Source organism: Onychomys torridus, chromosome 17 (genome assembly GCF_903995425.1).
Source record: "Onychomys torridus chromosome 17, mOncTor1.1, whole genome shotgun sequence".
In the NCBI taxonomy this organism is placed as follows: Eukaryota; Metazoa; Chordata; class Mammalia; order Rodentia; family Cricetidae; genus Onychomys; species Onychomys torridus.
In genome coordinates this window covers 5,792,620-5,814,663 of record NC_050459.1, presented here as the reverse complement: position 1 = coordinate 5,814,663, position 22,044 = coordinate 5,792,620, and the positions used below count along the sequence as shown (strand labels likewise).

General features: G+C 44.9%; 1 protein-coding gene across 1 annotated transcript; it reads right to left on the bottom strand.

Annotated features, from left to right (window-relative positions):
• Positions 1-3,135: 3,135 nt before the first annotated feature.
• On the bottom strand, positions 3,136-4,164 carry LOC118597676 (zinc finger protein Pegasus-like). Its single transcript, XM_036209304.1, has one exon. It carries the CDS (start codon positions 4,162-4,164, stop codon positions 3,136-3,138), a length of 1,029 nt encoding a protein of 342 aa, XP_036065197.1.
• Positions 4,165-22,044: the final 17,880 nt, after the last annotated feature.

The window sequence follows — 22,044 nt, the reverse complement described above, 5'->3', positions numbered from 1 at the left end:
ATGGTAGATAAATTTAAGTATAAAAATAAAATAAGAGACTTCAATGCTTTAAATGTGACTCAATTTCCTAAATTTCACTTTCCTCATTTTACTGACCTCTGTGCTAAGGACCAACAGTGAGGTTATGTGGATGAAGAAATTCAGCATCCCTCAACCTGGTCTAGCTTGTGGGTCCACTCAGTCTTACTCAATAACTTATTCTGGCACTGATCATGTAATACATTACCAAAGCAGCTAAGGAAAATGTACAAATTACTATGAGGTAGGTAGCAATCTACCAGAGAATATAAAGTAGATGCTATACTAGATTCTAAATAAGTACTAATAAACAAAACCTAATACATAAAGAACTAGGTGAATCCAGGAAATCACTCTCTCACTGCACCGAGCTATAAAACACTGGGTCCTGGAACTCATGTTTCCTTCTCCTCTGTGCCTCTGCCTCCTTAGGAACTTTTCTTCCTTAGAAAAGAAAACAGCACACACCTTTAATCCTCATACTAGGAAGACAAAGGCAAAGGGATCTCTATGAGCTACAGAGCAAGCAGGTATGCACAGTGAGTTCCAGGCCAGGCAAGGCTACATAGTGAGACCCTGACTCCAAACAAACAAAACCAAACATGAAACAAAGAAAGACAATGGTAGACTTCATAAACTTGCTGGGCTGCCTTAGCAATTTACTGCTATAGCCCAGGATGCTTTAACTCAGACATGTACTTCTTCATAGTTCTGTGGACTAGAAACCTGATAACAAAATGCAGGGAAGCATAGTCCCTTCCAAGGCCTCTGCCCTTGGCTTACAAGTGTTAGCCAGCCTCTGCCTTTCTTCCCTGGCCAAGCATCTGTGCAGATCTGTGTCACAATCTCCTTCTCAGAGGGATATCAGTCATACCAGATTAGAACTCATCCATGTGACCTCATCTGACCTGGGTTCTCTAAACGACTTTATGTCCAAATACATTCATTTTCATAAGCTCAGGGAATTTCAACATAAGAATTTGAGTGAGACACCATTCAGTCCCATAACATGTGTTAAGAATTCAATGAAAAATTCCAAAGAAATCAGTAGCTATTTACTCCACAGTTCCCATTAGAGGGCTCCTTGAAAGCCCTGGAGACCAAGGAGTTTGAATGGGCCAGGCTTCTGTCAGGTCATAAAAGGGGGCACACATGTGGCCCTTCACTTAAACATTGAAGTCAGAGCTCACAGAAGCCCACCTGAGGTGGAAAGAGGCCGGAAGAAGCCATTCCTAGAATTGCTCTGGGCGGTGAAAGGTATGGGGCAGCAGGCACCTGCTGTGCTGCACCTGGAGCTGAGGACTGCAAATATAAACGTGGTCTGTGGAATAGGAGGCACGACAACCAGCTCATCTCTTCTGCAGGTACCTCCCTGGAATATGCTCTGCTGCCGCTACAGGACAGGAGAACCTACCTGAAGTCAGGGTGGGGCCTGCAATAGAGGAATGATTATCATGGATTCTATGGGCCCTCAGTGCCCAAGCAGTGTAACACAGGGCTGGGGCTCATCCTGGGCCTTCAGAGTTTGTCAGCAGCATTTGTAGAGCCCAAAAGAGGTCAGCTCAGCTTTAGTGTGCCTGCTCAGAAGAAGAGTATCATTCTCAGTAAGAAACACAGAAAGTAGAACATCAGATTTTCCCAGAAGCCTGCAGGAAGCTTTTGTGGCTGCTGTACCAAAGTTTCACAAACATGGCAGCAGTGATAACTTAATCTTCACTATCCTAAAGGCCTGAAGTTCATAGTTCAGGCACTGGTAAGGTCACTCACTGCCTTCAAAGGGCATGGAGAATGGCTACAATTTAAAATGCCTGAATTCTATTGTACCTTTTTTTTTTTTTTGGTCATCAAAAGAATGGGAAACACAGAGTCTCACTACAGTTACCAATCTCAATGAACACCAGTCACGTCTCCATGAAAAATTTAACTGAGAAAATGAAATTGCACACACTGCACAAAAATACTGTTACCTTTTCCTCTGGTTTTAAAAAATAAACTTGAAGCATAAGGGTTATTAACGTATCTAAATGAGACAATGACTCCATAAGTATTTTAAAATGAGACACTGACTCCATAGGCATTATAAATATTAAACAATTTAGGCTAAAGGAAACTTGGTCCTATGTTTCATTTCTTTTCAGAACTTTCACCTGTTTTTTTATAACTTCAAAAAAATTCTTTAATATTCCCTATGTAGAAAAAAAAAGTTACAATCTTACTGTGTCTAGCTGAAAGGAAACTACTACTCTAATTTAAATATAGGAACTTAATACTTCAACTAATGGCAACTTCAAAGTTATTATCAGGATAGAAATAGGGTCTTATCAGCTTTACAGAAGGAAAATTATTCTACTATTTTGAAATACGACAGAAATAATATCTAAGTGCAATGAATATTAAAAATACCAAGAGTGTGTGACGGAAGCCATAAGCCTAAGCAACCCTTGACTCACATGCTGCCATATTTGGACTTCTCTTTTCTTAGATCTAGTCCTTGCTTAAGTCTCCATAGAACCAGAACCTCTTCTCAGATATCAGGTGAATGAGCTGCAGTTAAGCAATTAGGCAGTTAGGCAAGGATAGATAGATAACCTTCAGAGCAACATTTCCTGCTGGCCGAACAGGCTATAATTAAGTCCCTTCCTGCTTGCAACCCCCATAATTAAGTCCCTTCCTGCTCGCAACCCCCTTTTTGCCTACCTATATATGCCTTGAGAGAAAAATAAAATGTTGGAGTTTGATCAGATGTCCTGTCTTGCTCTCATTCTTTGTGTCTCTTGTCCCTCTCATTCGACGGCCCTCCCTTTAGGTCCCTGTTGAAGAAGACCCTGCTGGCCAGGGCAAGTGTGAACAATCTTTAAAGCTTAAATTGCCATAAATAGGGAAAATTTTTAACTAAACACCTGGTAAGATTATGATTGGACTTCAATTCTCACACGACTTGCTGAAAGAGGTAAATATTCTAGTGTCTAAATAACCTTGATCAGATCAGATTTTATAATAAAAAAAAAAAAAAAAAAAACGGGGGGGGGGGGGGGGGAGAGAGGGTGAATGCAGGAGGGCAGCAGTTTCCACCCCAAAGGCTAAACTGGGTAAAGATAAGGTTGGTTGTTCTCAGCTCTAGTTATGTTGGCCTCTTGCAAAATGACAGGCAAAATCGTACTTGTTTTTACAATTGTGTCCACATATGTTACACTGAAAAGGATTGTCATACCCATGGCATCCCATATGAATAGTGTAAAGGACATTGTCTACAAAGTACATGTCACAGTGCTGGCAATGGTAGAGAAGCTGAGGGTCCTCCATCGGCAAAGTTAGGGCCGGAGTGCTAGGCTGGCTGTTTCCAAAGATGGGGGTGCTGGTGCAGTCACTTGGCTGGCTGCTGGGCCCTGCAAATGGACTGCAGTCCCTCTGACTAAATGGTGGGAGAGGAGGCTCCAGGGCTATGGGGGAGCTCTGTGGGGCACTCCCTTGGGCAGAGAGCTGTTGAATCATGAAAAGGTTTTCCTCCAGGCTGGAGTCTCCATCAGCGGAGGCCAGGTTTTGGTGCTCGGGTGGCAACCTAGACAAGCATCCCCCGAGAGTAGACATCTGATTCAAAGCATTGTCCACAAGCAAGAGTTCTTCAGGGTCCCTCGGCAGTCCGCACACCGAAGCTTTATCCATGCGGTCGTAGAAGTCATTCTGAACACTGGGGACCTTGTGCATAAAATCACTGGGGTAGTCTGGTTTCTGAACGACCACAGAGGGTGGACCTAAGGTGATGAGCAGCCCTCGTTTGCCATCCTCCGCGTTGTTTTTACTCTGCAGGTCCCCCCACGTTTTCATGCTGGTGAAGGAGGCGGCCCGGGGCCCGGTCAGCGGCAACGGCTTGTGCCTGCGCCTTCGATGGTGGGACAGGTTGCTCCTGTAGTTGCAGCGATAGGCGCACAGTTCACACTTGTACGGCTTCTCTCCCGTGTGCGAGCGCATGTGGGCTTCGAGGTAGCGCTCGTAGGCGGAGGCGAAGGGGCAGAGGTGGCACCGGTGCGGCTTCTCGCCCGTGTGGATCCGGGTGTGCTCGACCAGCCGCTCCGTCCTCTGGCTGGCGTAGCTGCAGTACGGGCACTGCAGCTTCCGGTCCCAGGTCCTTTCCAAGTCGCCCAGCATCGGCACCGGGGGCCCGTCCAGGGCCTCCCCGGGCACTCGGGGGCCTCGGGCCTGTCCCGCTAGGTCCCAGGCCAGCGAGTTCACCCGGCGGCCCACTCAGGTGCTCCCGGAAGTTCCCCCTGCCTCTCGGCTTCCGCTCCTCCGCGTGGATGGAAGTCACTTCCTCTCGGGCCTACTTCCGTCTCCTCCCGGCCTTCACGAGGTCCCCCAGCTCTCCTCTGGCTGCCCACCCCGGGTCGCTTCTCCCTTCTCCTGCCCCCTCCCCAGGGACAGCGGCGGGAGCCCGGGGGATCCTCCTGAGACACGCTGAGGAACTCCAAAGGCCTGGCCCCACTCAGCCTTCGCCCACCATATTGTCTCCTTCCCAGCTTGGGCAGACCCAAGTCTCGCGAGAGTCAGACAGGGGCCGGGAGGAGGAGGAGCCGTGAGGAGAGGGCAGGGTCGGATGATGATGATGCCTCCTGCCAGTGGGATGATGCCACGCCACACCCCTTGCAGGCCAGGTGCAGTGCACGTGTGCGGGCATGGTGGTGGATGGCTCCATGGGGAAGTGTGAGGGACGGGCACACTGCGCTGGGCATCGTTGGACTTCATCTGCCTTTCCAGCCCAGATCACTTAGTTCTCTCTCCTTCCGCGGCCCCAGCATCCCAGACTCTGGATGCTTGCCCACGGTGGACCTGTCAGTGATGTAGAGAGATGCAAGCAGGGATGGGCCGTGCCGCGTACCAGCTTTGAACCCTCCCGTTACCGACCTCGCCTGTCTGCTGCCTTCTCCCATCCCCCGGCCTCATCGTCTTGGCTTCTTGATTCTCCATCGGGAAATGTTTAGACTTCTGAGTCCTCTCTCCACCTCGCTAACCCAGCCAGCTCCCATTTTGCTTACAGCCTCCAAAAGTGCAGTGAACGTGTCTGATACCACTCCTATTCTTTTTGTTTTTGTGTTCGTTGTTTACACCTTTTGTTAAAATTACCCTCCATCATTTCCTTGGGACTTGGGGAGGGTATGGAAACTGTTAATTGTGTGTTTGTGCCTGTTTAAATAAGCTTTACTTGTGTGGGGGGGGGGGGGGAAATGGGGAAGAGATCTAAAAAACAGTAATGATTAAACTTTATTCCCTTTCATAAGAAAAAAGCTTTGTTTTTAATCCAGTCATTAAGTTTTGCTGAATAAAAGTACTCAATCAAGAGCATTCATGACCACATTTGGATTTCACCTACCCACATACATGCAGGGATTCAGAAACTAACCAAAGGACCCCGGCATAAAGTAAAATGAGCTCTGACTCCTAGCATTTGCGTGTGTAGATTGTTGAGGCACAAATGTTAACTTTACATAGGGACATAAACTGATGTGATGAATGCATGACTTTCTGTCTCTGGTCCATCACTGTGGAGTACCCGCCTCTCCTGAAGTAAACTTAAGCAATGGAGGCATCCCACACCTTAAAATGCACCAAAGTCTCTATTCATGCAAACAAAAGCATAAGCTTGAACTTCAAGATCAAGTGACCCCTGTGAAAAGATCATTCAACCCATAGAGGGGTCGTGCCCAACAGGTTGAGAACCACTGTCTTAAAGGACTATTCCCTACCTCAGATTAGACATTCAGGGAATGAGAGGACCAGCAGTTCTCTGGTACACCTTCCTTTATAAGAGTTTCTGTGGGCATGGTGTCTCTTCATAGCAATAGAAACCCTAACAATGACAATGTTTTAAAGAAACTTGCTGTGCCATAAGATGATGGAGCAGAAATCATGTCATATTTATGTATAAGTAGAAATTAACATATGTTATTTTTTTTTAGCATTTATTTGTTTAGGGGCATGTATGGAGGTGTCTTAGTTAAGGTTTCTATTGCTGTGATGAAACACCATGACCAAAAAGCAAGTTGGGAAAGAAAGGGTTTATTTGGCTTACACTTCTACATCGCTATTCACCACTGAAGGAAATCAGGGCAGTTTCCTGGAGGCAGGAGCTGATGTAGAGGCCATGGGGAGGTGCAGCTTACTGACTTGCTCCTCACAGCTTGCTCAGCCTGCTTTCTTATAGCACCCAGGACCACCAGTCCAGGGATGGCTCCACCCACCATGGGCTGGGCCCTCCCCCATCAATCACTAATTGAGAAAATGCCTTAGATCTGGATCTCATGGAGGCATTTCCTCAATAGAGCTTCCTTCCACCCTTATGACTCTAGCTTATGTCAAGTTGGCACACAAAACCAGCCAGTACAGAGGTCAGAGAACAACTTGCAAGAGTTGGTTCTTGGGTCTAGAGAGATGGCTCAGTGGTTAAGAGCACTGACTGCTCTTCCAGAGGACCTTGGTATAGCTAGAGTTTTCTCTCCAGGTCCTGCCAACCCCCGGCAGTCCAACAGCCCACTTATAAAATAAACACACAAGATGCTTATATTATTTAAACTATTTGGCCTAATGGCTCAGGCTTCTTGATAGCTGTTCTTCTATCTTAAATTAACCCATTTCTATTAATCTATGAGTTGCCATGTGGCTCATGGCTTACTGGTACCTTACATCTCGCTTGTCATGGTGGCTGGTGACTGGCAGTGTCTCTCTACCTCAGCCTTCCACTTCCCAGAATTCTCTTCTCTCCTTGTCCCGCCCATACTTCCTGCCTGGCTACTGGCCAATCAGTGTTTTATTTATTAATCAGCCAGAGCAACACACGAAACATACAGAACATCCCACAGCACCTGGGTTCAATTCCCAGCATCCACATGGCAGCTCACATGGTCTATAACTCCAGAATCCAATACCCTCACACAGACATACATCCAGGTAAAACACCAATGAACATAACATAAAAATAAATAAAATTATTTTTTAAAAAAAGAGTTGGTTCTTTCCTTCTGCTGTGTAAGTTCCAGGGACAGAACTCAGGATGTCAGTCTTGATGACAAGTACCTTTACCTACTTAAGCCATCTTGCCAGACCTTTTCTTATTGAAATAGCTGCTCATATTTTTTGGCTACTGAGATATTCACACTTCTTACTGATTTATAAGCTGTCTTTATTTAAAATATTAAGATGTGGTGGTCTGAATGAGAATGGCCCCTATATGTCATGTATTTGAACACTTGATCCCCAGGTGGTGGAACTGTTTGGGAAGGATTAGGAGGTGTGGCTTTCTTGGAGGAGGTGTCCAACACTGAGGGTGGGCTTTGAAGTTTCAAAAGACTCACACCATTTTCAGCTCTCTCTGCTTCATGCATGTGTCTCAGAATGTGAGCTGTCAGCTGCTACTCCAGTGCCATGCCTCCCCACCTGTGGCCATGCTCCACACCACAGTGGTCATAGACTCACCTCCTGGAACTATAAGCTTCAAATAAACATTTTCTTCTATAAGTTACCTTAGTCATGGTACCTCATCACATCAATAGGAAAGTAACTAAGAAAAAAGGAAAAGGCATCTATGAAGAAAGGAAAAACAAGAGAAACACGGACCCTCAGGTCCAAAATGGCAAGACAAACCCAAACATAACCAAAAGGTGGGGGGGGCGGGGATCATACAAAAATAATGATAAATCAGAAGATTAAACAAGGAATAAAGGAATATAGAAAGAGCAACAAAAAAAATAAGTGAGGAAATCAGATCACTGAAATAGAAATTAAAAGTTTTTAAGAGTTGGCCATGGCAATGTACAACTTTAATTTCAGTACTCGAGAGGTAGAGGCAGGTGGATTTCTATCATTTTTAAGCCAAACAAATTTCAGGATAGAGATACATAGAGACATCCTGTCTCAAAATAAATATATAAAATTTAAAAGATTAGGACAGAGGTGAAAGATAGCCAAGAATTTTCAAGACCATGGTTACATGTTCCTTTCTGTCATATGCATAGTGATACTGACAGTGAAACAGAACACATATGCAAAGACATAATGAAAAGAAGTATGTGTATTGTTATTTTATAAGTGCCAATAAGAGAAAAATATAGACATTAACTATATCAAATGCATAAAAGGCAACCAAACCCAAGTGTATAATGAGAGAAAATACACCAAGAGTGGAAATCCACATAAAGTGGTATGACAGGGTGTGTTTGTTAATTGTTAAATGAAATAGGAGCACATTGTGGAAGAAGAGGTGGAAATAGTATAAGAGCCAGTGGGGATGGAGGACACCAGGAAAACTAAGGCCCTCTGCATCAACCAAGCAGAGCCCATATGAGCTCACAGAGACTGAGGCAGCATACACAGGGCCTGCAAGGTCCTGTGAGTATATATTATACTACCAGGTCCTCTGAGTATATATTATAAACTTCAGCTTAATATTTTTATGGGACCCCTGAGTGTGTGAACAAGTAGGTCTCTGATTCTCGTGCCTGTTGTTCAAATCTTAGATGGTCTTTTAATAAAAAACCCTGGTCCAGATATCAGGGTGGAAGCTGAAAGATGATCAAGGAAGCAGAACAGACAGCCACTAGATCTTACCTCTATGAAATTCCCAGCCTAAAGAGAGTGAATTTCTGTTTCCTCACACCTCTTCTCTGCCCTGCCATATTACTTCTTGGGATTAAAGGTGTGTGTGCTTCCCAAGCAAAGACATGAGATCTCAAGTCCTAGGGTTAATGGTGTGTGCCACCACTGCCTGACCTCTATGTCTAATCCAGTGGCTGGCTCTGTCCTCTGGTCCTCAGGCAAGTTTATTAGGGTACACAATATATCACCACATGTGCCTTCTCTTGGGGTTCTTTTCCTTCTGCTGGGTTGCCTTGCCCAGCCTGGATGTGATGGGTTTTGTTTTACTAATATTTATCATAAACATGACAAAATAAACTATTCTAAGATAAAGAAGCTGTGATAGAGTACTATGACCATGGTAACTCACAGAAAGAAGGATTTATTTGGGCCTAAGGTTCCAGAGGTTAGCTTTCATGATGGTGGTTGTAGATGAGGCAATAGGAGCTGGAGGCTGAGGGCTTATGTCTTGAACCACAAGCACAAAGCAAAGAGAATGAACTGGAAATGGCGTGAGTCTTTTCCACCTCTATGACATACTTCTCCCAGCAAGGTCACACCTCCTTATCCTTCCTAAAACAGTTCCACCAACTGCGAACCTAGTGTTATAGTTTCAACTGCCTGAGACTATAAGGAACTTTTCGAATCCAAACCACTGCATTCCATGCTCTGGCCCTCACAGGCCTGGTGACCATATCACAGTGCAGAATACATAGTCCAACTTCAAACTCATCATCAGCCTCTCACAGTCACAACACTGGTTTTAAATCCCAACTCCTTTCTGAGACTCAAAGCAATCTCTTAATTATCACCCCCTGTGAAATCAAAAAGCAAATTACATACTTCCAACAGGAAGTGGTACAGAATCCTCATTATTGTTCCAAAAGGGAGGAATGGGGGCATAATGAGGAAATACTGGACCAAAGCAAGACAGAAACCCAGCAGTCAAATACCAAATCCTGTAGCTCCATGTCCGATGTCAGAAGGCTTAGGTGGCTCTCCCTTAGGCCAGTTCTTTAACAGACATCCCATAGCTCTCCAGGGCAACACAGGTTTCACTTTCACAGCTTCATGCAATGGCCTCTCAGGACCTCTTGCTCTCAGGTTTTCAAGGACACCACTGCCATATATGTCTTGCCATTGGCAGCCCTCTGAAGCCATGGGGAAAGATCCCATGACCCCTTATCTTTTATGACTCTAAAAACTAGCACCATGTGGACAAAACTGCTGAGTTCAGCTACCAACTTGGGATGGACCCTGGCTCCTTTGAATCACATCAGCATCAGCTTTGGATGGCAGCTGCTTTTCAGGAGCAGAAAATGCCTTCTGCTGTCTTTCAGGAGCTCAGCTGGGTGGGACCTTCCCCTGAGGGTGCCTTCCCTTCTATTCTTATGTAGATCAGTACTTTGTTTATTGGTGACAATATTCTCACGGTCACAGTCTCTCCATCAATGCAAGCTCCCCTGTAATGCCAAGCTTGCTAGTGTTCTTTTCTTTCAAAACTGTCTATATTTTTTCATTTCTTTCTGCCCTAATTGTTCTTTTTCATTGTAGACCTGCATAAGAGTGATCACTAATAAACATATGACAGAGTCCCTATTACAGCATCTTAGAATCTCCTCTGCCAAAGATATTAGTCCATTACTTTTAATTTTTTAAGAAAAGGTTTATTTTATTCTAGGAGTATGGGTGTTTTGCATGTATGTGGGTATATGTGTGCTCCTGTTGCCAACTGGAGGTCAGAGGAGGGTGTCGAGTCCCCTAGAACTGGAATTATGGTTCCCATGTAGGTGCTGGGATCCAGTTTTGAATCTCTGCAGGGACAAGTGCTTTTAAGCGCTGAGCCATCTCCCCAGCCCCTAGTTCATTGTCATTACACTTAGCCTCAGGTAAGTTCTTAGGACATGAGTGGAAAGCAGCCACAATCTTTGTCAAAAATACCACAGAACAGGTCTCTAACCCAGTTTCTAGCTAATATTGCTTCTCTCTGAACCCTCTTGAGTGGAGTCTCCACAGTCGGAATTGTCCTAGGCACTGACTCCCAGGATTCCACTAGGATGTCCCATTAAGCCCTGCTTTCCTAGTCCAAAGACCCAAAGGCTTCTCCATTCCCAAGTGAAAAGCAGCACTGCCAGGTCTGTCACCACAAGAGTTCCACTCCTGCTACCAACTTCTGTCTTAGTTACTTTTGTTGATCCACGACCAAGGCGACTTAGAGAAGGAAAGGCTTATTTGGGATGCAGCTGCACAGGATCAGAGTCTACAAATGGTAGAACATGGCAGCAGGAATGGGCTAAAGCTCAGGGCTCCCCCCTAAAACCACAGGCAGGAGAGTGAACTGGGAATGGTGCATGTCTCTAAATTCTCAAGGTCCATCTCCAGTGACACACTTCCTCCAGCAAGGCCACACCTCTTAAGACTTCCCATGCAAGAGCACTAACTATTGACCAAATGTTTACATGCCCAAGACTATGGGCATGTAACTACCCACAAGCTGTAAAACAGATTTTGAAAATAATGCTCAAATTTACCCTCAGCAAGAAAATATACAACTAGGTTGACCCATCAATGTCTCATTCATCTACTCAGGGAAAAAAAATTCAAGTTGGGCAACCTGCTGCTCAGACCAGCTGTGGGAATGGTGGTATGGTCTTGGGCTGGCTGGAGTGTCTAACCATATTCCAAAGTGAAGTTGCCAGCTTGCACATCTCCCAGATCTGCTACAGCTACATCACCTGACTGTCAATGAGTCCTAGTTGTTCACAAGCACAAGGACAGCTTTGACAGAAGACAGCGAGAAAGATACGCAGTTAATGTTGGGAGACGTAGCAAACAAAACTGCAGGATTCCTAGGTAGTTTGAATTTCAGATAAATAACACATTGTTTTGGTATAAATATGTCTCATATATTGTGTAGACTCAATACAGTATTTGCAACATGATTACGCTAGAAATAAATCATTGTTAATCTGGAGTCGAAATTGAGTGTTCTATAGTTTACCTGTGAAGTCTGTTAATGCCTAGAGCTGCCAAGAAGCATGGAGTCATGTAGCAGAGCATTATCATCCTGACAACTTGATTTCAGGAACCCCATTACTTAGCAACTGCACGCTTTTTTTTTTTTTTTTCTTTATGTGATTCTGTGCACACTACCTGGAAAGTCCAGCTATTTGTGAAGTATAAAAGGAAGAAGTAAATGTCAGATGTTCCTTCCTGGACTTTATTTACATGAGTGGGTGTATCTATACTCACAGGTTCTCACATGGCTTGTCACCTTCTGTGAGTGCAGTGGTCTGGGTGACTTCCCTATAACCAAGCCCCAGGTCAGCAAAAGCCCGGAGGAGTAACAGGGCTTGTTTGCTCTGGCTGGTGAGATCCTTGACCACAATCACCAGAATGCAGAAAGAAAGAGCTGTGGTGGGGTCAAGAGCCCCCAAGCTTCACCAAGCCCAGGCAAGTAGGTTGCCTTCCTTAGGTTTTAAATCCTATGTTGTAAAGTCTGCTTTGTGGTGAACATGGCGGCTTCCAGCCAAAAGCAGGCTCTGTCTTTGTTGGTTTTTGTGGTTTTCTTCTCCTTTATTTGTCTATTTGGACACATGTGAGTCAGACTAGACTCAGCCCTGGTTCAAACGATGGTGAACTGTGAACAAAACCTGTCTGTTCTGTGCTTTAATACACTATGCACACTTCTATTGAAAGGAAAAAATACCATTCACCTACTCAAGCAGGGTAAGGCAGGCATGATGGCAGTGTTGTGGTGGGTGTAGTGACTCCAGGGTTTGCAGCAGAGAGAGAGATAAGGCTTAACTTCAGAGGAAGCAAGGGAAAGTGGGAGGACTGTGAGTCGAGAAAACAGGGGTAGGAAGAAAGTAGAAAACGCTGTAGCAAAACCTCCTAAACATGGAGGGTAATATGAGCAAGGTACAAAATATGCACATGAAAATGTAACAACAAAACCTCTCTTTTGTGTAATTTCTAAAAAAACAAACAAACCTCGAGGGAGCTCAGGCTCTCCTTTGCCACATGAGGAGGACACAGCCTGAAATTGCCATCTTTGATGCATGTTCTCCACAGACATTGCATCTGCTGGTCCCTTGATCTTGGACTCCCCAGCTCCCACAAGAGTGAGCAAAACACTTTTAGTACTGATAATTCCTGTTGAGGCAGGGTGCACTGTGTAGCCCTGACTAGCCTGGAACTCAGTGTGGAGACCACACATGCCTCAAACCCACAGAGATCTGTCTGCCTCTACCCAAGCATTGGAGTAAAGATGTGGACCACCACATTTGGCAGATAAGTGTTTCAAAGGACAGAGGTCTGTACCTAAGGAGAAGAGAAGAGGTTAATGGGGAGAAAATGACCAAGACGAGGCTTGAGAGACAGGGGATGCAGCTAGATCAGCGTCACAGGATTCATGCTAAAGGCAGGCTACCTGGGCTATAGTCCAAGGGTAGGACTGTATCTCCTCAAATGCTCTCTTAGTCAGGGTTTCTATTGCTGTGAAGAGACACCATGACCACAATAACTCTTACAAAGGAAAACATTTAACTGGGGCTGGCTTACAGTTCGGAGATTTAGTCCATTATCGTCATGGCAGGAAGCATGGTGGTATGAAGCATTTATCTAAATTTTTTATTATTTGGAGTAAAATCCTGATTGACCAGAGAAGTGTCAGAGAAGTGACCAGACCTCTTCTCGCCTTCCTTGAACCAAAAGGGCCCAGAAATCTTTCTAAGCTCCTCCCTACCACTTCCTGTGTCTCTCTCCACATATCCTGGGTCCTCCAAATCTCTAATGGCTAATTCAGATCTGCTAATTGCTAATGCTGCCCCCTGATTGTGGTGGTTTGAAAGAAAATGGCCTCCAAAGGGAGTGGCACTATTAGGAGATGTGGCCTTATTGGAGAAAGTGTGTCACTGTGGGGCCGGCTGTGAGGTTTCTTTTTCTCAAGCTTTCCTCAGTGTGATTGTCAGTCGACTTCCTAATGCCTCTGAGTCAAGAGGTAAGGACTCTCAGCTCCAGCACCACATCTGCTTGCATGCTGCCATGTCCCCTGCCATGATGATAATTGACTGAACCTCTGAAACTGTAAGCAAGCCACCTCAATTAAATGTTTTATTTATAAGAGTTGCTGTGGTCATAATGTCCTAACTATGATATTAATTCAAGGTTAAACTTTATTAACAGTCTCACAGTGTCACTGTGCAATCAAATATCCTGCAACTGTGGCATGCAGGCAGACAGGGTGCTGGAGAGGGAGCTGAGAGTTCCACATCCAGATTGGCAGGCAGGGCAGCAGGAAGAGAAAGAGACACTGGGCCTGGCTTGAGCATCTGAAAGTTCAAAGTCCACCCCCAGTTGCACACTTCCTCCAACAAGGTCACACCTCCTAATAGAGCTACTCCCTGTGGGGGAATATTTTCTTTCTTTCTTTTTTTTTTTTTTTTTTTGAGACAGGGTTTCTCTATGTAGTTCTGGTGCCTGTCCTGGATCTCACTCTAAAGACCAGGCTCTGCCTCCCAAGTGCCGGGGAATATTATTTTCAGATGTGTTACTTTTGTTTATGTTGAATTTGTTTAACTCTGTGAAGCTGTGTTACTGTGCCTGTCTAGAACATCTGATGGCCTAATAAAGAGCTGAATAGCCAGTATCAAGGCAGGAGAAAGGATGGATAGAGCTGCTAGGAAGAATTAGTAGAAGGAAAAATCTGAGAAAAGAGAGATCTAGGAGCAAGAGGAGGAGGATATCAGGGGCCAGCTACACAGCAATCCATGGAGTAAGAAACAAAGAAAGATACATAGGAATAGAAAGAGATAAGAGCCCAAAGGCCAAAGATAAATGGGGCAATTTAAGGAAAGGTGGCTAGAAACAATCCAAGCTAAGCCTGGGCATTTATAATTAAGAATAAGCCTCTGTGTGTAATATATTTGGGAGCTGGGTGGACCCCACCCAAAGGAGTAATCAACAACAACAACAACAGCAACAACTCCCTACAGGCCTGAGGGCATTTTCATCCAAACCACCACAGACACCCAGGGTGATGCAATGACAAAGAGGGGGCTACTAGGGCTAAGCTGACTTGTCAGCACTGGAAAACGCAGAAAATATCCAGAAGAGCTTGTTGAAGTTGGCTTAGGCTCGGAAAGGATCTTTATCCACACACTCATCCCATTCAGAGGTCCTTACAAAGGCAGAGCTTCCTTTAGTGTTTGATTGATTAACTTGCCATTCTCCTGACTCACTATAAGGTATGTCTGTGTTGAGACTGTCCTACCCACATCATCTTTGCTGTGTAGGAACATATCTGAACTCAGTCACAAAGCACATAAATACACAAAACAAGGCCTGAAGACTCAGATTCAAGGACAAGCTGTTTAGAGTCTGGTGGGGAAGTGGAAGATTGTAATGGGAAGAGAGAGCAGGCAAATTACTAAGCCACTGCCTTTGTGGGCAGCTGAGACCTCAAACTGCCAGAGGGACTAGGAAGTAACAAAACTTACCTGGGAGTCACCCACCCGAGGGAGGCAGGGAAGAGCAACAAGCTTGGGGCTTAGCATGCTTGTAGGACAGGGCTCTTCCCAAGCTGAGGATGTCATCCTGGCTGGATAGTAGAGTGTGGACTGAGATACAGAGGCTGTATTTAGAGACCACTGGACCTCAGCGGAGAACCTTGGATTAAAGAGAGCTGGCCGCTAGGGAGGGCTGCATAAATAAGGAATAATGTCCCACTCTAGGATGGAAAGAAAGAGCATAGAGAAAAATCAAGGAGAAAAATCAGCTTAAAGAAAGAACAAATAGGTTCAGGGCCACTTAGGAGTACGGATTTTGGTTGAAAATAACCAAAGACATGACTTCATATGGCACACATGTGCACAAACATTTGTCATACGGTCTCAGGGTTATGGCAATGTTTATGTTCATACAGTGGCTGAGTCAGTGGTTCAGCAATGCCATCAGGGATGAAGGGGCAGGGGCAGGGGCAGGCCCATGGAACCCTGTGTTCAAAAGGCCGGCACTTGTCTTAAAGCTCATGTGCTCCTCCAAGCTTAGTGACACAATCCTCAGGAGGCTGAGTCAGACAGATCCCCATGAATTCAAGGGCAGCCTGGTCTACATAATGAGTTCCAGGCCAGCCAAGGCTGCACAGTGAGACCCTGTCTCAAACACACTAACAAGCAAAAATGCATGTGCTTCCCTCCTGACATTGTTCTTTGGGGGGCAGATGGGGTAGGGGTGGGAGGATAAGACAGCGTTTCTCTGTGTGGCCCTGGCTATCCTGGAATTACCTTTGTAGTCCACGTTGGCCTAGAACTCAGAGCCCACTTCTGCTTCCTGGGATTAAAGGGGGCCAAGGACCCATTGTTCATGACCAGCCAGATTCACAACAGCCAGATGCCAGAACACCATCACCACCATACAAGGTTAACCCTGTGAGCATGGACAACAAGGGAGACTAAGAAATAGCATCAGTGTCCTTGATGAATGACAGCTATGTAGTGTTTTTAATAATAATGAGACGGAACAGAATCGAAGGACTGAGACTGCATGTGTTTTTACTTCACTGTCCTAGATGGCTGTGTGTGCCACAAAAACTTCCTCTCAGATACATTTTGGTTGTAAATGCAGTCTAGAATCCGAACATTTTGAATGGCACATTTGCAGGAAGAAACAAAAACCGTAGTTCTGTAAAGGCCTTGGGGAGCCCACCAAGGACAACCCTTCATCTTGTAGTTGAGGAAATTAAGGGCTCCAGAGGTGTACACCTCAGTCAGAATCCCAGGCTGGGTGCTGCAAGGTCTGTCTGTCACCTCGGTGTTCGGGAGATACATGCAGGAAGGTTTCACTTTTGACGCCAGCCTACATAGCAAGTTTGAGGTCAGTCTAGGTGTCATCCAGGGCTCCACAGTGACACCCTGCCTCAAAAACAAACAAACAACAAAACACACACACACACACACACACAAAACAAAAAACAAAAACAAACAAACAAAAAAACAATGAAGGGGCTGGAGAGGCAGCTTAGCAGTTAAGAGCACTGGATACTTTCCAGAAGACCTGGGTTTGATTCCAGAAACCACCCTCTCTAAGTCCTGGCCTCTCAGAGTATGTGGGGCATGACACACATGCAAGCAGACTCTTACGCATAAAATAAGAATAAATAAATGTTTTAGTTAGGGTTTTATTTCTGTGAAGAGACACCATGACCACAGCAACTCTTATAAAGGGAAACATTTCATTGGGGCTGGCTTACGGTTCAGAGGGTTTTGTTGTTGCTTGTTTTTATTAACTAATTAATTTTTTCACAGTCCAATCACACTTCCTCCTTCCTCCTTCCTCCTTCCTCTCAGTACCTCTCCCTGGCAGTCTGCCTCCCACCCCATCCATTCCTCCTCCTTTCTCTTCAGAAGAAAAGCAGGCCTCCCATGGGTATCAGACAGCCATGGCAGGTCAAGTTGCTGTAAGAGCAGGCACCTCCTCTCCTATTAAGGCTGGATGAGGCAACCCAGCCGGAGAAAGGGGCCCAAAAGCAGGTAACAGAGTCTGAGACAGCCCCTGCTCCCTCTCTTAAGTCCCACAAGAGGACCGAGTTTCACAACTGGAACATATGTGCAGAGGGCCTACCTAGGTCAGTCCCATGCAAGTTCTCTGATTAGCAGAGTCTCTGTGAGCCCAGGTTGGTTGATTCTGTGGGTTTTCTTGTGGTGTCCTTAGTCCCTCTGTCTCTATAATCCTTTACCCCCTCTTGGTTAGGGTTTCTAATGCTGTGAATAGACACCATGACCACAGCAATTCTTATAAAGGAAAACATTTAATTGAGGTGGTGGCTTACAGTTCAGAGATTCAGTCCATTATCATCATGGCAGGGAGCATGGCACCCTGCAGGCAGACATGGTGCTGACTACATCTTGATCAGAAGGCAACAAGAAGTGGACTGTCTCAATGGGAGTAGCTTCAGCATAGGAGACCTCAAAGCCCACACCCACAGTGACACACTTCCTTCAACGAGGCCACGCCTCCTAATAGTGCCACTCTCTTTGGATGCCATTTTCTTTCAAACTCCCCCTGTTCCACAGGATTCCCTGAGGTCCACCTAATGTTTGGCTGTGGGTATCTGCATCTGTTTCCATCATTTGCTGGGTGAAGCCTCTCGGGTGACAATTGGGCTAGGCTCCAATCTATGAGTATAGCAGAATATCATTAGTAATCCTTTAATTACCTTTTTTCTTTTTCTCCAGTCACATTTGGTTCTATCTCGGGTCTCTGGCTGTCCAGCCTCTGGGTCCTGGGCCTCCAGGCAGTGCCAAGGTGTGCTGCCTCTCATGGTATGGGTCTCAAGCTGGAGCAGGCATTGGCTGGCCACTCCAGTAATTTCTCAGCCACCTTTGTCCCAGCGTCCCTTGCAGGCAATTGTACATCTGAAGTTTTATAGCTCGGTTGGAGTCCCAATCCCTCTTTTAGAAGTCTTGCCGAGTTACAAGAGATGGCGGGTTCAGGCTCCATATCTGCCATTGCTAGGCGTGTTACCGAAGGTCACCCTCATTGATTTCTGGGCGTTCCCCTTGCACTAGAGCTCATCCCAGAGATTCGTCTTTCCTAGGACTCCCCCTTCATCCTCCTGCTACCTGATCCCTCCTGGTCCCATGCCCACCCCTCAATCCAGACCCCTCCCCTCATCCTCCTGTGATGTCCAATCTATTTTACCTTCACGGTGAGATTCATGTATCCCTCCTTGAGCCCTCCTTGTTATTTAGCGTCTTTGGGTCTGTGGATTATAGCCTGGTTATCCTTTACTATGTGGCTAATATCCACCTATAAGTGAGTACATACCTTTTTATCTTTCTGGGTCTGGGTTACTTTGCTCGGGATGATCTTTTCTAGTTCCATCCATTTGCCTGCAAATTTCATGATGTCATTGTTTTTAACAGACAAGTAATACTCCATTGTGTATACAGTTCAGAGGTTTAGTCCATTTTTGTCAGGGCAGGAAGCATGGTGGCATGCAGGCAGACATGGTGGTGGAGAGTAGTTGAGAGCTCTACATCTTGATCCTCTGGCAGCAGGAAGTGAACTGTGAGCCACTAGGCATGGCTTGAGCATTTTAAACCTCAAAGCCTAGTGATACATTTCCTCCAACAAAACCACACCTACTCCAATAAGGCCACACCTCCTAATAAGTGTCACTCCCTACAGACCAAGTATTCAAACACATGAGTCTATGGGGGACATTCCTTTTCAAACCACCACAATAAACACAGTTAAAGGCCACATGCAGATACAGCTGGTAGACACAGCTGGGATTTTGGACGGTGTAGACTGCCAGGCATATGACTGTAAACACTGGCCCCTTCTGCCTCCTGACACCTGGTTTCCCCAGCTGAGCTCCAGACACTGTAGGGCAGAGGCCAGCCCCTTGAACTGTGATCTGCCTGAACACATGCCCCACATCCTGCACAATGAAATGACTGTTCTCTGCCAATCATTTTTGTGATGACTTTCAATTCTGAAGTAGGAATAGGAAGTGGTTTATATTTCTTCCTATTACAGACTTTTGGATGGTGAGCTAGGAAGAAAAATCCATTCCCAGTCTTATTTTATCCTCACTCAAGGCCGAGGAGTGCCCAAATTCTGTGCTTGATTTGAAAAAAGAAACGAAATAAAACCCGGTTCTGAATTTTAAACGGCTGCAGCACTGACTCTTTGAGCAGCAAATACTTGGCAATCTTGGGAGGATTTGTTAAATGTCATAAAATTTCAGAGGGTGATAAACACTTGCTTAGTAATACAGTTCCTCAGTGAAAATCTCGGTAATTAATCACACTCATCTCTTCTTTCTGCCTCATGTACAACGTTTTCCCCCTTAGGGGACAATTTTTTTTTTTTTTGTTAAAAATTCAAATATGACCAAAAAAAAGTTATGTATAAAAATGCTAATATTTTTAAGTTCTTTTAAAAATAAAAGTAAGTGATGTGTTTCTCTAAAGACCAGCATGGTTAGTTCACTTTCAGAGTGTCTTAGCTCTGCACTTCACTCCCAGCCTTACAGTTTAGATGTATGGCTGGGCGGTGGTGGTGCAGGCCTGTAATCCCAGCACTTGGGAGGCAGAGCCAGATGGATCTCTGTGAGTTTGAGGCCAGCCTGGTCTACCAAGTGAGTTCCAGGAAAGGCACAAAGCTACACAGAGAGACCCCATCTCAAAAAAAACAACAAACAAAAAGATGTAGAATGTCCCCCAAGGACCCTTGTGTTGAAGGCTTCCTCCCAAGACTGATGTACCTAAGAGATGGTGGAAACTTTAGGAGGTGGGGTCTAGCAGAAGGCGTTAAGATCATTGGTGGTACACCCTCGGGGGGATTATGAGACCCCTGCACTTACCCAAGCAACAGGACTAACGACCACGGGCTGCAACCTCTAACACACATTTTCTCTGTAAACTGATTTTCTCAGGTACTTGCTATAACCATGGGAAGTTTGCTGTTATAGTTAAAGTGACTATTGCTTCAATGAAACACCATGACCAAAATCACAGTTCCATATAAGAGTTCATCATCAAAAAGCAGCAAGGTCATAAACTCACACAGGGTGAAACCTGGAGGCAGGAGCTGATGCAGAGGCCATGGCTGAAAAATGTTGCTTGTTGTAATTTCAAGTCTGTTGTATAGTTTAATGAAAGTCTATGAAGGATAAAATTTATTATTATTATTATTATTATTTTGGTTTTTTGAGATAGGGTTTCTCTGTGTAGTTTTGGTGCCTTTCCTGGATCTTGCTCTGTAGACCAGGCTGGCCTCGAATTCACAGAGATCCTCCTGGCTCTGCCTCCCAAGTGCTGGGATTACAGGCGTGCGCCACCACCTCCTGGTGGCTAAAATCTTTTTAGATTATGGATTAGCCTATAGGAAAATGTCTGTTGTAAATCAAACAGTGAAGGGGAAGAATCTCACACAAGTTAAGTAATACATAGCTCTCTGAAAAGATGAAGATAGGTTTCTTTTGTAACCCAGAATCTAATCAATATTTATATGTGTAATTCAGCTATCATTTGGCTTAAAAGGGCTTATTGGGAAATGTTATCATTTTTAATATTTTCTAGAGAAAATATTTTCCAGTTTCAAATAACTCTGGACTTTGGAATTATAATTTGTTTTTATGTTAAAAACAAATTTAAGTGAAAAATGCTGAAGGACCACTGAACTGGATGTTGTATTTACATATCTATATCTGTATAAAATAATCATTATAAATGTTTGTTTAAAAAGGTGAAGTGCAAATGTGAATTTAACAAGGAGTTGTAAATTTTCAATACTGTACACAAACTCCTTTGTTACAATATTTATGCTTCATATAAAAAAAAGAGAGAGAAAGAAATAGGTGGTCCTTTGGAGACAGCTCAGTGGGTTAAAAAAAGAAAAAAAAAAAAGTGGGACTGTAGCCCACTTCAATCCCAGCACTCAGGAGGCAGAGGCAGGCAGATCTCTGAGTTTGAGGTCAGCCTGGAGTTTAGGACAGCCAGGACTGTTTCCCAGAGAAACTGTGTCTCAAAAATCCCAAAAGAAGAAGCAGGGCGGGATGGCTTTTCGGAAGAGATTAAGCCCTGGGGGCTCTGGCTTCAAAAATGGGATTAGATTTTAAGCTGTTGCTGGGGAATCCTTGTCTTAATATTCACTCCTCCTAAGGCTACAGCACTATGGTCTCCTGTTGGGAGCCCAAGCAGAGCCACCACGACTCAACAGAGGACTTCTCAGCCTCCAAAAGTGTGGGTAACAACTTTCTGTTGGGTATAAAATAACGAGTTATTGATATTTTGTTCAAGAGCTCAAAAGCTAAAAGACCCTCCTGAGACAAGTCTTTACTTTCCCTGGTCTTTCCCTAGACCCTTGGGGCTAGGCCTGGAGCTCACTATGGCGCCCTGGCTGGCCTTGAAGTTTTTGAAAATCCACAGTGATGTAATCTTTTAAATAAAACTTAAAAGTATTTAATTAGCTCTAACACATACATCCCGAGGTTAATTTGGGACCTCCTCTGGGAATTGCTCTAATTTTGTGGTTGGCATATGTATGCTATGCATATATGCACAGACTTTATGAGTTTGTATAAATACATGTATTAAGTATGTATCCCCAGCTGGCCTCCAGCTTACTACATAGACCATGTTGACCTTGAACAGATCCTCAGGCCTCCACCTTCCAAGGGGAACGTTTATGTGCTTGTACCACCCACCACATTGGGTAGCAATGGGTACATTCTCAATGTTGGCTAAGGAAACAACACGCATGTCCCACTTACTCTGGCCTTATCTTAAGTATTTTCTTTTTTTTTCCCGAGACAGGGTTTCTCTGTGTAGTTTTGGTGCCTGTCCTGGATCTCACTCTGTAGCCTAGGCTGGCCTGCGACTCACAAGAGGT

What these genes read in the sequence shown, in the direction of transcription:
- LOC118597676 (XM_036209304.1), bottom strand. Translation starts at nt 4,164, where the DNA reads ATGCTGGGCGACTTGGAAAGGACCTGGGACCGGAAGCTGCAGTGCCCG.